Below are 17,895 nucleotides of genomic sequence, written 5' to 3' on the forward strand. Positions count from 1 at the left end.
TTTCAATTATATTTTAGGACACAAATTTATATCATTTTTCATAAGTGACTCAGAACTTTAAATTGAATCTTATGAAACTCCAATTTAAACATTTTTTTCTTTTACCTTCATTGAAATTTATCTACTAAGCTTTTTTATCATATAATTATTTAAAGTCAGATATTTTGATTAATTTTATATAAAAAAAATATGAATTCCTTTTTTTTTTATTTGTCTAAAATACTTAAAGTTGTCAAATTACATTATTCAAAGTTGTTTAAATTTCGAACCCAAAATAGTAATTTAGAGTTTTCCATTTTTTCTTCCTATCCAACCCAGCATTTACTGTATTTACTCGTTTTTTCTTTCCATTAATCAATTTACATATCTAGAGAGAGAAAATCAAATCAATTCATAACAGTAGACAGCGGTACGAGGAAGATGAATGATATGCTCTCTCTCTCTCTAGACTCTATCTGTCTGTTTGTTGAATCTTCCTAATCATAGTTTTAAGATTTTAGAATTATTTTCAGGAATCCCTGCTTGGTTATTGAGAAATGGATTTGCATTTCCTCATTCTGTTTTCACTCTCTCTCATCGATTTTCTCTCGCCAGCTTGTATGAATCAAATCTATCTTTCCGACAAACAATCTATTATGATTTTGATATGTTTTAATGTTTGGTTTGTGTTTTTTGATTGATTTCATTGTTTTAATATGCAGATGGGTATGATCCATTGGATCCAAATGGTAACATCACAATCAAATGGGATGTCTTGGTAAAGAATGAAGATGGCAACCAAAATGTAAGTAAATGTGAAAGAGATTATGAAAATCCAAAAAGTATTTCTTTTTTGACTTAGTTAATGAAATATTTAGATTTCCCAAAAAAATAAAGTATTAAAATTTGTAACAAAGTGTATTTTTCAAGTTTACTTCATTAGTTCTTATGATCTGTTGATTTAGTTTTTTGAGAGTTTATGTAGACATATTGGTTGGTTGTTTCTTTGAATTATTTATGTCAATTATTTGAGTTTAGGTTTAGTATCTAAGTGCAAGTGACATTTTAGACACCAAATATAGTGAAAGATTGCTTCAATTTTTCTAAAATAATATATATAGGATTTGAAGTTGGGGAAAGAGGAATTCGAATGGTCAATTCTAATTCTGATATTGGTTATGAGATTTAAATATAAGAATTAGATTTGAAATCAAAATTTGTCACAATAATTATAATTTGTTTCTTCTCAGGGTCCCTCATTTCCTTCTTACAATTCATTCATTTTTTTAAATCTTCTACACTTTCTCATTTCCCATTTACTTCATTAATCAAACATTTTGTTACTTATTTTTCATGTTCTTTCTCTATTTTTTTTGTTATTAACTTGTTTAATAATTTAACAATATACATGTATTTACCATGTGTACTTAGTTTATGAAATATTTTCAACATCCAAACAAGGGGAATTTGTAATTCAATACCATTTTTTTTTTTTTTTTTTGTGAAATTTCAATTCTACTCATCCAAATAGTTATAGTAATTGGGAGAGTAATGAGTCATTTTATCTATGTACTAAGTTGTGAATATGTGAAGCATTCTTGTTCTTTTATTATATCATATCGATTACGCTTATTAGAGTAAATAGTTTTGCAGATACAAGTGTCGATATTGAATTACCAACTCTATCGACACATCGAGTTACCAGGTTGGAGACTAAGTTGGGGTTGGCAAAACCAAGAGGTAATATGGGACATGTCAGGGTCCGAAGCGACTGAGCAAGGAAATTGTTCCACGTTTCTTGGCTCGAAGAAACCACATTGTTGTCTTCAGAATCCTGTTATTGTCGATCTTTTGCCTGGGACACCTTTCAATAAACAAGTTTCCAATTGTTGTAAAGGCGGTGTCCTTCCTTCTTTTGTTCAAGGACCCGGTAAGTTTGGATCCTCATTTTTAATGACTATTGGCTCGGGTGCTCCAAGCTCCACGCCACCCAAAGGGAATGTTAAGGTTGGAGTTGGAATTCCGACTAACTTCTCCCTCGGCGTTCCTGGATATTCGTGTGGTGAAGCACATCTTGTTCCTCCTAGTAAATTCTATTCCGATAATGGTCGTCGAACCACCGAAGCTGTAGGTATGATCTCAAATATGTTGTAACTTTTTCATATATAATTGATTGATGTGTCTCAAATTTTAATTTTTTTTTGTCATCTTTATGTTGATCAAATGTGTAATATTCAAGCCCATGTTATAAAACACCAATTGGTTTAATTCGTCACAAGATAGTAGCTAGAGTGCATTAATATATATATATATTGTGACATTGATCTCATTTGAATTTGCAGCTACATACAATGTTACATGTTCCTACTCACAATTCCTATCATCGCCGTCTCCAAAATGTTGTGTTTCGTTATCAGCATTTTACAACGAATCGATAATCCCATGCCCTCGTTGTAGTTGTGGCTGCCAAGGACAAGCCGGACTTAAATGTGTAAAGTAAGTGTTGACAATCTTATTTTTGCAAATTATCGATAAAATTGTCCTAAAGTTTATTTTTCTAAAAAAACAAACATCATATATATATAGGTCTGGGGAGACACCGCCAGTGTTACAAATGCCGACGGATGATAACACACCACCACCAGATCCATTGGTGGTGTGTACGAGACACATGTGCCCTATACGTGTCCATTGGCACGTGAAAGTGAGCTATAAAGAGTATTGGAGGGTGAAAATGACAATTACAAACATGAATTATGTGAAGAACTATAGTGAATGGAATTTGGAGGTTCTTCATCCTAGTCTTCAAGGGCTAACACAAGTTTTCAGCTTTAACTATAAGCCTCTCAATCAGCATGGAAATTTCAATGATACAGGGATGTTCTATGGGATTAAGTTCTATAATGATATGTTATCGCAAGCTGGTGAAAATGGGAATGTACAAACGGAGATTTTATTGAGAAAAGATCCCGGAAACTTCACTTTTCGAGATGGTTGGGCTTTTCCAAGGAGAATATATTTCAATGGAGATGAATGTGTTATGCCAGCTCCAGATGATTATCCAATGATGCCAAGTAGAGCCTTACTTTTATCTCCACCAAACTATATTCTTCTTTTTTTCTTACTTTGTATCCTATGGTTTTCTGGTTTCTTCTACTAGGCTTTGTTTGAGATTTGCCTTTATTATTATTATTATTATTCTTTTGGGGTTTCCCATATATGTTGTTTATTAGTAACATAATACAATTGAGTTATTTTGCTTATAAATTAATGAGATTATTATGATGTAGCATACACATGTTCAATATAATGCTCTTAGTCTTCTATTTAAGACTGACCCATTAAATTCTTTTGTTTCTTTCATTCCATGTTAATTTGTGAAAATTGTTTGTTTGGATGTAGATTAATTGTTTGTTTCTTTCATTCCATTGAATCTTACAATAGAAGACTAAGAGCATTCTAGTATCAATAATATAGTTCAAAATTCAATGTTAGTGGCGGACATGATTCAGTACTCCAAAACAAAGCTTCAAATACATATCAATAATATAGTATACTAAAAAGATTAATTTTTATCATAATAATATAATTATTTTATTTTTACAAATTTATATTAACACAAAACTACAATTCAATTCAATCTTTTTATGATCAGCTAAGATGTCTCTCCACGACAATATAAACTTGAACTCTTAATGAGAACTATGATTTAAACGTAAAACCCAAGAAAAACTATTTATAATACAAATGTATAAACTTCACCATGTCGATGTAGTTCAAGTGTCAAAAATTTTGTACCTATCCAACGTTCTAATTTAATCCGGAGTCATGGTACTGAGTTGTGCTAGCTGTCCTGTAAAATAAACCTACAAAAAAACAACTGCAAAACGGCATTTGTACATGATTTCACATGTTTCTAGTTCAAATAACAAATTTGTGTGTCGAGGTCAAAGCTGTTGGTTTGTCGATGTCTAGGAGACGGTCTTCGTGATGACAGTTGATGTTGTCTTTGTTGCTGGTACAAGGATTGAAGCCTTCTAATCTCTCTTTCCAATACTTCATGTTCCACTGTTACAGTGTTCATAGCAATTGTTAACAATGTGTATGATTCAAAGTTTGAGACAAATCTTGATCAATAAACTACTTACAGCATTTAATGACATGTTCTTGAGATATGTTTTCTAGTCTTTGTTTCAAAGCTTTGTTCTCCATGTTCAGAATAAGATTCTGATGGCTGAGAAATTCAAGTTCTGCGCAAATTCCACACCCTTGAATCTGTAATATCATGAAGAACAACTTAAGGATGAAACAAATTACGAACCCCTTCTTCTCATACTAACCAACCTGTAAAACATGCACACTCCTCTCCAGTTCAGCAATGTACCTAAGTTTACGCACCCTTGAACGTTGAGCAAACTGTCTGCATTATTAAATCTCAGATTTCAGATGTAGAAATTAAGGGTGGAGGGGAAACATGAAACAAGTTATGGAACATACTGTTTAGTACGTTTCATATCTGTTTCAGATGATGATATTGGAAGTGAATAATCCTTCATATCATTATGACCATTTTCATCTGTATCCTCAATGGCAGTAAATGACACCCCATCTCCTTCTTGGAGATTGAAGAATGAATCATGAACATCAGTGTTGTTTTTAATTGGCATTGGATTACAAATTGAATCCCATGTGCAGTTCATTCTTTTATCAAAAGGATCCTGCATAATTGCATTGTTGTAGGGACCAAAATCTTGTGATCCCCAAGAACAAACTGAAACCATGTTGTTACAAGAACCGTAGTTTAAATCAGTATAAACAAATGAATCGCTTGATGAACGGCGATGAACATTTCTTTGTACAGGTGTTTCTGACTCGTTGATAAGCTCGTTCAGCCAAGAAGGGTGTTCTTCCATTTGGCTATCAGAGGAAACACGGTGATGTTGTGCGATCCTACCTCTGGGAATATTCATACTATTGTTGTTGATAATATTTAGGAATTAGCATGGAAGAATCTACATATGATAGAGAAATGCAAGGATGGGGACTTCTAAGATGAAGCAATGATTGTTTTCCAAATTCAAACTCAAAGTAGCTTGTCCAGAAAAAATTTCAAATAAATTCACAAAATAATACAGGAGATAGTAACATGTAACAGTAGTTACTAATTTCTAATCATCCTAAACATTCTTCTAGATTCTCAAATTCCAGGAGAATGTAGAGTTTGAGCGTCAATCTGAATCAGATAATCATCTAATCTAACATATATGTATATAAATCCCTCAACCTAATGAAAATACATGCATTGAAAGATTGCAGTATTTGATATCTGCAAGGAATTTATTCATATTATGAACAGTTAGTATCATGAATACTCTGTTTAATTTAGCTGTTACTCCTTTCTAATCATCCGAAACATTCTTCTAGATTCTCAAATTCCAGAAGAATGTAGAGTTTAAGCATCGTCTGAATCGGATTATATATGTGCAGAAATTCTTCAATCTAATGAAAATACATGCATTGAAAGCTTGAAACGCAGTATTTGATGATATCTGCAAGGAATTTTGTTTTCCACAAATTAGGAACAGTTAGTAACATGAATATCCTGTTTAATTTAGCTGTTACTCCATTCTAATCATAGGAAATGTTCTTCTCGATTCTCAAATTCCAGAAAAATGTAAAAGTTTGAGCGTCAGTCTGAATCAGATAATATATATGCAGAAATTCTTCATTCTAATGAAAATACATGCATTGAAAGATCGAAACCGCAGTATTTGAAATCTGGAAGGAATTTTGTTCTCCGGATTCCTAATTGAATGCGGATACACAAAGGAATAGACGAAACAGAACAAATTGGATAATTTGGAATGGATACTTACGGAAGCAATGATGAACCATGAATTGAAGGCGGTTGATCTATGATTACGATTCGATTTAGATGAGAGATATGATAGACGTGTTCTCTCGCTCTCTCTCAATAAACAAAATCCTTCATTCGAAAAAAACTAATTTAGGCGCCACTTTTTCCAAGACGTACTTGATTAAGCAAGGTAAATAATTAGAGGAAGATTCTTATCATTGACAAAAATCACTTTTCATTAATAATATTCAATTTTTTTTTTGGAATACTCTTAAAACACATTAATTATATTATGGTTAGTTACACCAAAATCTTATCTTACACTTTAAAAGTTTACTAATACAAAAATTTTACCGTTAATTTTGAATTATAATAACAAAAATAGATCTCACCGAAATTGAGTATCTTAGAGAAGTCCAAACGAAGATATAGACTAGTTGAATTGTAAAGGACGCCGTCATGATTCATCATCTGTGATTCGATCCGAAACTAATATAATTTGAATGTCTGATGGTGAAATTCTAAATATCTAACCATTCTTTTATTTATTTTTTTCTCTAAAATAACTATTTTATGGTCTTGTTGATTATCTCATTGTGAGATATAAAAAGGGAAAAATAATTCTTTGCAATTATTATTATGTGGTTTTTTATCAAGTGTATCAGAGCTTTTGGTTGGACTTATATATAAAAAAATTATGTCAAATAAAGGAGCAAAATTCGATTAGAATGACTAAGCTAATCTCGACGAATATTTCGGTATGTAAACATAAATTGCTTGATTTGATGATTTGTAGAGATTTGTTCAGGCTATATAAGGCACGACAAAGCTAGACACGATGAACGGTGAAAATTAGAAACTGAATTGAAAGGAGTTGCTACGATGAGGTAGTGGATTGATCAAAATATTTTTCACCACATTGTAAGAGAGAACGACGTCGCACAACTTCTTTGGAAAGAGTTAGAGTTGATGTTCGAAAATGATTCTTCTAGGAACAAGGCGATAATAATTTGGTAACTTGTAAACTTGAAGTACAAAAACATTGAGAGTATTATAGAGCACACTAGCAATTTAATTGGCTTGATGAATCAGATGACATCGATAGTAATGACTTTCAATGATGAACTACAGACTCTACTACTTCTTAGCTCGTTAACGGATAGTTAGAAAATGTTGATAATTTCATTGGCAATTTAGTGTCAGATGGTGTTCTAACCTTGGACATGGTTAAAGATAGTATTTTCAACGAAGAAGCTAAAAGAAGAGAGAAAAGTGAACCAACTTCAAAAACTCTAATATGTGAAAATTCATAGTCACGTGGAAAGATCTCCACATAGTAGAAAGAATAAGAATCACTCGAATAAAGGAAGATTGAAGTCTCGTGGTGGTCTTAAGTCTTATCATTGTAACAATTTGAGGCAAATGAAAAGAGAATGACGAATATGGAATCGAGACCAAAATAAAGAGCAAAATGTTGAAAAAGAAACCAATGAGGTTGTAGAGGGCGATGTCATCGTTGTGTTCGAAGTGTTGGGTTTGGGGCTCATATTTTATTAGAGTTTATATATTGTAATTGGGATTTAAGCCTTTATTGGACTTAAGAGTAGTAGTTTAGTCTGGCTTTTAATTTACTCCTATAAATAGAGACATTGTAACCTAGGGTTACTTAGACCATTATTTTATAGAAAATCAATAGAATGGACGACTCCCCGAGGATGTAGGCATTGTTGGTCGAACCTCGTTATATCTTGTGTTCTTTATTATTCTTACCAGTTTATCTTTATATCTTTTTTTTATCGTGTGTTTAAATTAAATCTTTTCTCAACAAGTGGTATTAAAGCATGTTTTGAGAATATTTATCATAATCTATTCAAGAATATATGATAGAAACCCTAACCACCATTAAAGAAGTTATTAGATATTTGTGCTCTTGTTGAAGATTGTTGGTTGTTTGAGAAAACGACATTGGTTGCAGAAGAATTGGTCGATTTGAATATTTGAGTCGAAATCTTCAATTACTAAGGAGATATCAACGGTCGATAAAATATTTCATAGTTTTGGATGACGATGTCTTGAGAAAAAGAGAGAAGAAGACAATAGGTCTTTTGTTCTTCTCGAAGGCGCCAATGAGTGCAGGTGACAAAAAGTTGTCGTGTATGCAGAGACACCAGAATGAAGAAGATGAGGTATATTATTTTGGCTTATTTTAATTTGGGACATATGGTCTATTAAAATATAAAAATGAAAAAATATATATCTCTATATATATATATATATATATATATATATATATATATATATATATATTATAATATAATATATAGATCAAATGAGCCAATAACCTTTGAAACGGTCAACAACTAAGACTTTTTCAACTAAGACTTTTATGTAAGTCTCGTTTGTTTTTACAAAATAGGTTTAAGACCTATTTGATTCCAATTTTCACAAGTAAAGCCTTGTTTGATTTTAATCAAATTCTCAAAGTTTTGTATGTTTTGATCTTGGATTTGTATTGAGGCTTATTTGACTAAATTTCTCAAATATGAAGATTTGTGATTTATCTGCTAAGAGATTTGATATTCGTCAATATGGAGATTGAAAATTGGAGTTGAAAAAGAAGGTGGAGTGCTTATTCGATGTTGCAAATTGTGAAAGACAGGTGATGCAACATGTAAATAGTTTTTTTTATTAAAGAGGATGGCTTTAATGTTTGTTTGCATAGTGTGGTTTTGATATGTGTGTATAAGGACCGGATTTTAGATTTGCATCAAACCTTGTGAGTTGCTTTGTTTGCAATCTCCGATAAGTGCTGATGTGAAGTTGTCAAGTGGGTGTTGATGTCTCAAGGGTTCTACCAAGAATGATAATTTTTAAGGTATGAGTTGAGGGTGCACTAATCATATACATGGTTTGTTAGATTATTTCTATGCAGGATTTGGGTAGAAGAATGGGGAGAACAAATGATACATCTTCATGCTTGTTGAAAATTAATTGGAGGTTTTATTATAACCGATTATTGTCTTGGTATACATGAGTGACATTATTTCACTATGTTGAGGGCTTTGACTTGAAGAAATTCTCGGCTAAAATAAGTTTGGAGAAATTTTCTTTGGAAAATGATTATTGAAGAAGTAAAATTAAAAGAGAGGTAGAGAGAAAATTTAGTGGCAGATTTTCACCTACAGCCGCGAAGGTTCATCAAACTGACGATCGGAGATTCAAACAGAATCCGATTGCGCTGAGATTTTGTTGAGAGGTTGATAACTCATTCATTTACATTATTGTCTGCCTAATTTTAGTTTTATTTGACTTGCTTGGGACAAAAAAGTTTGTATATTTTTGGTTATGACCTTATCTTATTGGAAGAACTAATCAAGATAAAGACGGTGGTGAGATTATGTGCTTTTACACTTTGACAAAAACATGATCGAGTATAGAAAGTTGTTATCAAAATGGTGTTTACCGATGACAACATTGTAGACATGTTGACAGGGCAATCCTTCAGGCCAAATTGCAAGATTGTATTGAGTTGTCGGGTGATTAAGGATTGACAAAATTCCAGTTAACGCACAATATGAACGAAAGACCGAGAAGATGAAGACTAGTGAAAGATACTTATAAGTTGAGGTAGAGACATCTTGAGAGCAACTCTCAAACGAATCAAGAAAAAATCATTGCATTATCTTCTAATGTGAGAAGATAAATCAAAACTTGAGTGAGATTTCTAGTCATGAAAAAGGGGCTAGATGGGAGACTCGGTTAATTCGAAGGTGATGATTTTGTTACTTTTTGTTCTATCTTAATTGTCTATACATTGTGGATCATATATTAGATAAATGAGATGATTGAGACCTTGAATGGGACTCTTAGTCATGAAAATGGACTAGATGAGAGGTCTAATCAATTACAATAGAAAGATATTCGCAATTTCTTTTAGAGAAACTGTAGATGATCATTTGAAACATTGGTGAAGACAATTGAAGAAAGATAGTGAATCTTGAAATAATATTCTTGGATTGCTAGGCGTTTTTGGATTCAAGAAACTAACAGATTGCAAACTAATTTGATCAATGAGAAGTATGAGGTTCAAGTTGATTGAGTATGCAACGTTCAAGGTAATATGGGTGACAAATGCTTTGTCAGTTCTTGAGCTAAAGAAAGGAGATTTCGTGATATCCTAATTTATTTTTTATGAAGTAGACGATAAAAGTTCGTCTTGGGTATTCTCGCTTTCAATCGATATCTTATTTTGAGGAAGTAGACGATGGAAGTTCGTTTTGAGTGTCCTCAGTTTTCGATAGATATTTGATTCTGAAAAAATAAACGATGAAAGTTTGTCTTGTGTCTATTCGATATTTTGGTTTCAATAGATTGTTAGACTTGAAAAATAAGACGGTAAAGATTATTTTGTCATAATAAAGAATTGTTAATTCTAGTTTCCGCGTATGTCAACGGGTATGAACAAAGATTGGAAAGAGTTGTTGAATGTCTCTCGTCATTAAAATAACGTGGTTGCCCAAATTTATTTGGTGTTATAAACTCTATGATTTTATCTTCTAAGGGCTTTTGAGCGGAAATAGAGGTGTAATGATTTATCTCTTGAATGCCTTGAGTAGTAAAGATTGATGTGTGGATCATAACTTTTTGATGGCACGATATACGTGATGGTGGAGATTGTTATTTTTTTAAGGGCTCTTGAATGGAGGAGGTACGAAAAGTTATCTCATGAATGACTCGAGCAACGGTGAAGATTGAAGTGTTGAACCTACTTATTTCTTGATGACTTGACTTTTGTCAAAGTGGAGATTGATGAGTACGGGTCTTGTATTTACTAAGGGACGTGAAATTCGTCAAGGTGGAGATTGTTGAATTTGTAATTTATTCATCACATCTCAATAAGTGCGGTATTCTCCTAAGGTGGAGATTGTTGTATTTTGGGCTCATATTTTATTAGAGTTTATTTATTGTAATTGGGCTTTAAGCCTTTATTGGGATTAGGAGTAATAGTTTAGTCTTTTGGCTTTTAATTTACTCCTATAAATAGAGACATTGTAACATAGAGTTACTTGAACCATTATTCCATAGAAAATCAATAGAATAGACGACTCCCCGAGGATGCAGGCATTGTTAGCTGAACCTCGTTATATCTTGTGTTCTTTATTATTCTTTACCAGTTTATCTTTATATCTTATTTTATCGTGTGTTTAGATTAAATCTTTTCTCTAAACGAAGATAGTTGTGTTAATCTAATAAGTCAAGATAGTGACTATGTGATTAATTTTGGTTCTTCTTTTCACGTTACTCATTATGATGATTTCTTTTATACGTATTCGAGAGAAGATTTTGGCAATCTCTGAATTAGTAACAATGGTTCATCAAAGATAATGGATATTAGTGACATTTACTTAGAGAGTACCGTTGATTACAAATTGATACTTAGAGTTGTGAGACACGTTTTAGATTTTACCTCAACTTGATTTTTATGGAAATACTTGATGATGAGGGTTCATTACTATTTTGGTGAAAGTAAGTGGAAGATCATCAAATGTTTGCTTGTATTGGCTAGATGAACGAAGACGGACACATTGTATGTAATGCTAGCAAATTATACAGAGAGAGATAATAGGGAGGGAATAACGTGGCGCAATCTGATTCGTTGAAAAATTAACAAATTTTATCTCTCTTCTCTCTCTTTCCTCACCCTTTATCATTTTTCTAGTTAGTTAGTGATGTGGTGACACGTCATTCTCTTTCCCAAATTCTCTCACACTATTACTCCTCTAATAAACTCTCCTCTAAATGTTACACCTGGTTGGATAATTAGACATTTTGGTGAACTAATCAAACCAATCATTACCATACTTAAGTCTGATTAACGATGCCCCAAAGACTATTCGGCTTCATTGTAATATACTACACCATTTTGATAGAAAAATCTTATTAAATGAAATAAGATCTCGAATATCTAGACTTCATTGATCTTTAAAACATTTAACTTTATCTCAATTAACTAGATGACAAAACAATGAGTTAGAAAATCTCTATAAAAATTTACACACTATTCTCTTCATTTTTACTACAACACTCTTGGGAGAATGAATAATGATATCATATATGTGGGCATAGATGACAACAACGTAATTACATATAATTACATATGTATATATATTATATATAAATTATTGATAAAAATATTTTTTTTTTTAATTTGATTAGTGAGAATAAATATATATAATTAATGAGAGAGAAAATAATTTGAAAAGAAGAATTAGTTGTTATTATTTATTATTTATAAAAACTTTATATATATATATTATAGTGTTTATATATATATATATAATTATTGATAATATAATATATATTTTATTTTAAAAGTGAGAAAAAATATATTTATAGTCAAGAAATTAAAAATTGCATATTTTGAGATTTTAACTTTGATTTTAAGAATGAAATATGAACACTTTAACTAACTAACTACTTGAGATTCTTAAAATAATTTTATTATTTTGTGTATGTATATATATTTTATATTTTATTATCAATTAGTTAACTTTTATATTAATCAAAAAATTATTTATATTCATAAAGAAAATTTAATATATATATATATATATATATATATATATTAATATTTGATGAGAGAAAAATGTATGAAGATAAATATATTTATATAAAATTAATAATGAAAAATAATATAATATATATATAATATATATATATATATAATATATATATATATAAATTATTGATAACAAATATATTAATTTTATATATAATTATTTATATAAATAAAATAAATATAAAAATTATGATGGTATGTACATTTAGAATAAAAAAAATTATTTTTATATATAAAAATAAAATAAATATATAATATATGAAAGTAGGTGTATTTAAAAAAAATTGTTTATATATATAATAAATATAAAAATTATTAAGTTAGATGCATTTATAAAAAAAAAATTATATATATAAATAAAATAATTATAAAAATTATAAAGGTAGGTACATTGATTAAATAAATTATATATATATATATAATTATGAATATATGCATTTATAAAAAAAACAATTATTTATATATATAAATAAAATAAATATAAAAATTATGAAGTTATGTTCATTTATAAAAAAATTTATTTATATATTAAATTAATATTAATATAAATAATGTTTTAGATAATATATAGTAAATATATATATATATATATATATATTATATAAAGAAAAAATAAAATTTAATTAAAAAAAAGAATATAAGAGAGGAGTGAGAAAATACTTGAAAATGTTATAGATATGGATTAATTTGCTGTCATTATATATATTATATATATAATATATGTATATATATTATAAAAAAGTCATGTATAATGAATTTATATTAAGACAGTTTACAAATAATAATATAATAATAATTGGTGTTTATATTTAATATTACAAATAATAATATAATAATAATTGGTGTTTATATTTGATATAATAATTGAATAATTATTTAGGTAAAAATAATATTTTTTATAAATTTTCAACATTTATGTTTAAAGAAAATTATTGACAATATTTTATTTTTCTTTCAAGTAGTTTCTAAAATTTGAAAAAATAAAATAAAAAATTATTCACTCTGCAGTGAGATACTGATCACATGTTCTCTCTTTACATTATGTACTATGTATGTATATATTCGAATTCAAGCGTGTGTATAGATGGCAACTGTGATGATTGAGTTTCGCTTTATCTCTCTATCCAGGTAACACTCGCTGTTCTTCACTTTCCTTTCATTCTTTACCGATTCCATCATCATCATCTTCTTCTTTTCATACATATATACATATATTTAATCCAATATTCCATGCAGAAGCTACGAATCTACTCTCCCACGCTACATTTCCAAGTGAAACAAGGTTGATCTCAAGAATTCTGACAAGATTTGGATCACTCTGTCGAATTAGGGTTTGTTACTGTCTGAATGTTTCATAAGTTGTGACTAGTCCGACCTCCGGAGCTCGGTGTATGAATTCATAGACTCAATTCGTTGATATTTGGAGATTCGAGTGGATAAGATGGATAAGTACGAGCTTGTTAAGGATATAGGATCGGGGAATTTCGGTGTCGCGAGACTGATGAGGAACAAGGAAACTAAAGAGCTTGTGGCGATGAAATACATCGAAAGAGGATCTAAAGTTAGTGTTAAAGCTGAATAATTTATATTTATGATTGCCTTTTACTGTAACTGTCTGTTGTTATTTGTTATTTGTTATGGTTTCTAGATTGATGAGAATGTTGCTAGGGAGATCATAAATCACAGATCACTTCGACACCCTAACATTATCCGATTCAAAGAGGTCTGATCTTTCTTTCAACTTTTGCTATTTATTTAAAGGAATATGTAATTGATCAATTCTGACTGAGGTTGGATTTGCATATCTAGGTTGTTCTGACTCCAACTCATCTTGCTATTGTCATGGAATATGCTGCTGGTGGCGAGCTCTTTGAACGTATCTGCAATGCAGGGCGCTTCAGTGAAGACGAGGTTTCGTAACTTAATCTCTTTTGTTTTCTTTGTTTCTGAAGAGATTGACAAAGATTGTGTTATAATCTAGTTTCAGATTTGATAAACACTTCATTGAATCTGCATATATCTTTCAATATATCCAGGCTAGGTACTTTTTCCAGCAGCTAATTTCAGGAGTCAGCTATTGTCATACACTGGTAATAGAAATTAAGATGTATTAGCATGTATGTATCATCTCTCTATTCAATGACCTAATGTATTGTGTTAAATTATACACAGCAAATATGTCACAGAGATTTAAAGCTAGAGAATACCCTTCTAGATGGAAGCCCTGCTCCTCGTCTTAAAATTTGCGACTTTGGTTACTCCAAGGTTTATAATTGAGTATATATAATTTGGTTTAAAATTGCTCAAATTTTGTAAGAAAGATAAAATATACTCATGATGCTGTTTTTTTTCTTCTTTTTGTTTAATGTAGTCATCTCTACTGCATTCAAGACCTAAGTCTACTGTTGGCACTCCGGCATATATTGCCCCAGAAGTTCTATCGCGGAGGGAATATGATGGAAAGGTGTGGTTTCGATATATCATTTCATACACTTCCATTTACTATCCTTTGTGTTGCCAAAAAAACCCTCTTTTAAGTGGCTAAGCATAGTTTTTTCTTGATTGGGTTATGCATATGTAGAAGAAATCTAGAAAGAAGATTTTTGGGTAAAATTTTGTGTTCTTCCCAGTTCATAGCCAATGCGATTTATTTTGTTATCTTATCTTCCTCTAAGATTACCAGGGAATGTGCAAATGCTCAATTCTTTCAAATCAGTTCTCTGAATTTTTTTGGCATTTCTCCAAAATAGTCTTTTGGTCTGAAATCTGCTTGATACTCATTACATATTTTGCATAAATGGATTAAGACAGAACTCCACTACTTCACACAAGTATGGTTCATTATTATCTTTGAAACTTCCTCACTAATAGCTTGTTGGATGTAGGTTTTCTTTTTTCTTTCAAATAAATCGATTTTTGAAAGAAAAAAAAGTTCTTTTCTTTTTTATGAAAAAGTAGATTTTTTTGGGTTAAGTGACTGAAGTATCCTTTATATTTTAATATTTCAGATGTAATAAAAATAATGTGATAAGAGATTATTTGGACTATTTAACCTATAAGTCAAAATAACCTTTCATAAAACAAGGCCTAAGAGTTGAGAAGATAATTTGGTTTCGAGATTATTTTTAACCTATAAACAATTACATATTAACAGAAAAAAATAACATTTTGAACTGATGTTCTATATGTCTTCCTGGATGGATATCCAGTTGTCTGATGTCTGGTCCTGTGGGGTGACTCTCTATGTTATGCTTGTTGGGGCATACCCTTTTGAAGATCAAGAAGACCCAAGAAATTTCAGGAAAACAATTCAAGTAAGAATTGTTGTTTGATTTTATTAGTTATTTAACTCTTTTCTTACCTTCATTTCTTTTGACCTTTTAAACCGACATTTTGCAGCGCATAATGGCTATTCAATACAAGATTCCAGATTATGTACACATCTCCCAAGATTGTAGGCAACTCCTTTCTCGGATATTTGTTGCCAATCCATTGCGGGTATGTTATTTTAAATATATATTATTCCATTTTAAGATGTTTTATGTTACTCGGAAATTTGCCAAATCTAATGCCTGAAAACTTACTGAAATTTCACACATATCCTTGTGTATTTTGTTACTTGTCCATGACTAGATAAAATTTAAAAGAAGATTTTTTGTTATGAGATTTGGTATAATTTTTGTCCAAATTATAGTGTATTTCTTTTTCTTCATTTGGCATAGAACATGATCAAATATTTTTTTTAGATAATTATGATTTTTACAAACACAACAAATGGACAATTTGTAGATCATGGTCAACATGAAAAAAAATTGGTAACAAAACATACTAATATCCCATCTAAGAAACCTAGCACCAATAGTAACCAACCATGAACCATCTCCATCTTCTATAACTAAATTATCACTAAATACCCTTTACTCTATTCTTTATAACATTTTAAAATATTAAATATTAAAGATATTTGGTCATTTAACCTGAATAATTACTTTTTTGACAACCCAAGTGAAAATGACATGATATTTATTTATTTTTCTAAACATGCAAGTATTATGGAGGAATGAACCATGATTCAATTCCCCCCAAAACCGAGAAAAGTGATGCCAGACACAAAGATGATTGTGATGGTGAAACAAAATCCCACGAAACTAAAGTGAACCAAAAGAAACATGATGCTTTCTTTTGTGTGCTAAAAAGACATGATGCTTTCTTCTTCTTCTTCTTTTGTGTGCTAAAAAGACATGATGCTTTCTTCTTCTTTTTGTGTGTGCTAAAAAGACATGATGCTTTCTTCTTCTTCTTCTTTTGTGTGCTAAAAAGACATGATGCTTTCTTCTTCTTCTTCTTTTGTGTGCTAAAAAGACATGATGCTTTCTTCTTCTTTTTGTGTGTGCTAAAAAGACATGATGCTTTCATTTATTGTTATGTTAGAGGACAACTATCAAGGAAATCAAGAGCCATCCCTGGTTTTTGAAGAACCTACCAAGAGAGTTAACCGAAGCAACTCAGGCAACGTATTATAGAAGAGAAAACCCAACATTTTCCCTCCAAAGCGTCGAAGATATCATGAAAATAGTGGATGAAGCCAAAACTCCACCGCCAACCTCACGCTCAATAGGAGCTTTTGGTTGGGGAGGCCGCGATGAAGATGATGAGAAGGAAGAAGATGCAGAAGAAGAGGATGAATATGAAGAAGAAGAAGATGACGACGAAGAGGATGAGTATGATAAGAGGGTTAAGGAGGCTCACGCAAGTGGGGATGTTCGTCCTACTCCAACCCCTACCCCTACCCGAGAGCTTTAAATTTAAATTTACTCGGGGAGTATAAAAAAGTAAGTTAATAAATAGAATTTTCCATGTTCATTATGTGCTTATTGAAGTATTTGGTCATAACATATAACAAAAGCTGTCTTCATTTTGGTTTGGGCTTGAATAAGAGTGTAAATTTATTTTAGAGTTTTGATGTGGGACTGGGGATGAAAGATTATGTTTTTTTTTTGTTTTTTTTTAATGTTTTTGTTAATATTATTGTGTGGTTGTTCTATGTAGTATTTCAATTAACAATATTGAGGTAGACTTGTAAGTTAACAAAAAAAAAATGTTATATATACATACACACAATAACTAAATAATATAATAACTATAAAATAAATCAAATTATTTGTATAATAATTTTTTTGGTCAATTAATAATGTGATTCATTAGCTAAATATTTGTGTTTTTAGAAAAAGTTGAGGATATGAACCCTAAACTTGACTTGCCTTTAAAAAAAGTGTAATTAATTTTATTTTATTTTTGTTTGATCTCTTAAAATAAATTTTAAGAGTATTTTGATATGTACAAATAAATACATGAATGGTCTATAAATGTATAAGTTTATCCCTATTATATATGGAAAGAAACAAATAGATGATTAATTTTTATTTAATCTAAAAATCTT

At 30.4% G+C, this 17,895-nt stretch overlaps 3 protein-coding genes across 3 annotated transcripts; 2 read left to right on the forward strand and 1 right to left on the reverse strand.

Moving 5' to 3' along the window:
• Window positions 1-472: 472 nt before the first annotated feature.
• LOC124921739 (COBRA-like protein 6) lies at window positions 473-3,270 on the forward strand. The gene is made up of 5 exons (XM_047462433.1): window positions 473-597; window positions 702-784; window positions 1,633-2,110; window positions 2,322-2,475; window positions 2,566-3,270. Exons 1-5 carry the CDS (start codon window positions 537-539, stop codon window positions 3,137-3,139), a joined length of 1,350 nt encoding a protein of 449 aa, XP_047318389.1. The 5' UTR covers window positions 473-536; the 3' UTR covers window positions 3,140-3,270.
• Window positions 3,271-3,874: 604 nt separating this feature from the next.
• On the reverse strand, window positions 3,875-4,954 carry LOC124933501 (uncharacterized protein At4g06598-like). Its single transcript, XM_047473917.1, has 4 exons — window positions 4,477-4,954; window positions 4,324-4,399; window positions 4,128-4,254; window positions 3,875-4,047 (listed from the first exon to the last, which is right to left on the reverse strand). Exons 1-4 carry the CDS (start codon window positions 4,947-4,949, stop codon window positions 3,896-3,898), a joined length of 828 nt encoding a protein of 275 aa, XP_047329873.1. The 5' UTR covers window positions 4,950-4,954; the 3' UTR covers window positions 3,875-3,895.
• An 8,517-nt stretch (window positions 4,955-13,471) lies between these two features.
• Window positions 13,472-17,452, forward strand: LOC124919018 (serine/threonine-protein kinase SRK2A). The gene is made up of 10 exons (XM_047459122.1): window positions 13,472-13,583; window positions 13,692-14,016; window positions 14,104-14,178; window positions 14,265-14,366; window positions 14,492-14,545; window positions 14,628-14,720; window positions 14,827-14,919; window positions 15,665-15,769; window positions 15,855-15,953; window positions 16,887-17,452. The coding sequence occupies exons 2-10, from the start codon at window positions 13,897-13,899 to the stop codon at window positions 17,256-17,258; spliced, it is 1,113 nt and encodes a 370-aa protein (XP_047315078.1). The 5' UTR covers window positions 13,472-13,583; window positions 13,692-13,896; the 3' UTR covers window positions 17,259-17,452.
• Window positions 17,453-17,895: the final 443 nt, after the last annotated feature.

The sequence above is a fragment of the Impatiens glandulifera genome, chromosome 1, assembly GCF_907164915.1.
Source record: "Impatiens glandulifera chromosome 1, dImpGla2.1, whole genome shotgun sequence".
NCBI classification, from domain to species: Eukaryota; Viridiplantae; Streptophyta; class Magnoliopsida; order Ericales; family Balsaminaceae; genus Impatiens; species Impatiens glandulifera.

Bases quoted from the DNA above. Each gene is read 5' to 3' on its own strand.
- LOC124919018 (XM_047459122.1), top strand. From the start codon at position 13,897: ATGGATAAGTACGAGCTTGTTAAGGATATAGGATCGGGGAATTTCGGT. The intron at 14,179-14,264 runs GTCTGATCTTTC...TTGCATATCTAG, and splicing joins ACATTATCCGATTCAAAGAG to GTTGTTCTGACTCCAACTCA. The intron at 14,367-14,491 runs GTTTCGTAACTT...CAATATATCCAG, and splicing joins GGCGCTTCAGTGAAGACGAG to GCTAGGTACTTTTTCCAGCA.
- LOC124921739 (XM_047462433.1), top strand. From the start codon at position 537: ATGGATTTGCATTTCCTCATTCTGTTTTCACTCTCTCTCATCGATTTT. The intron at 598-701 runs GTATGAATCAAA...TTTAATATGCAG, and splicing joins CGATTTTCTCTCGCCAGCTT to ATGGGTATGATCCATTGGAT. The intron at 2,476-2,565 runs GTAAGTGTTGAC...ATATATATATAG, and splicing joins GCCGGACTTAAATGTGTAAA to GTCTGGGGAGACACCGCCAG.
- LOC124933501 (XM_047473917.1), bottom strand. From the start codon at position 4,949: ATGAATATTCCCAGAGGTAGGATCGCACAACATCACCGTGTTTCCTCT. The intron at 4,400-4,476 runs GTATGTTCCATA...TTAATAATGCAG, and splicing joins GATATGAAACGTACTAAACA to ACAGTTTGCTCAACGTTCAA. The intron at 4,255-4,323 runs GTTGGTTAGTAT...ATGATATTACAG, and splicing joins GGAGTGTGCATGTTTTACAG to ATTCAAGGGTGTGGAATTTG.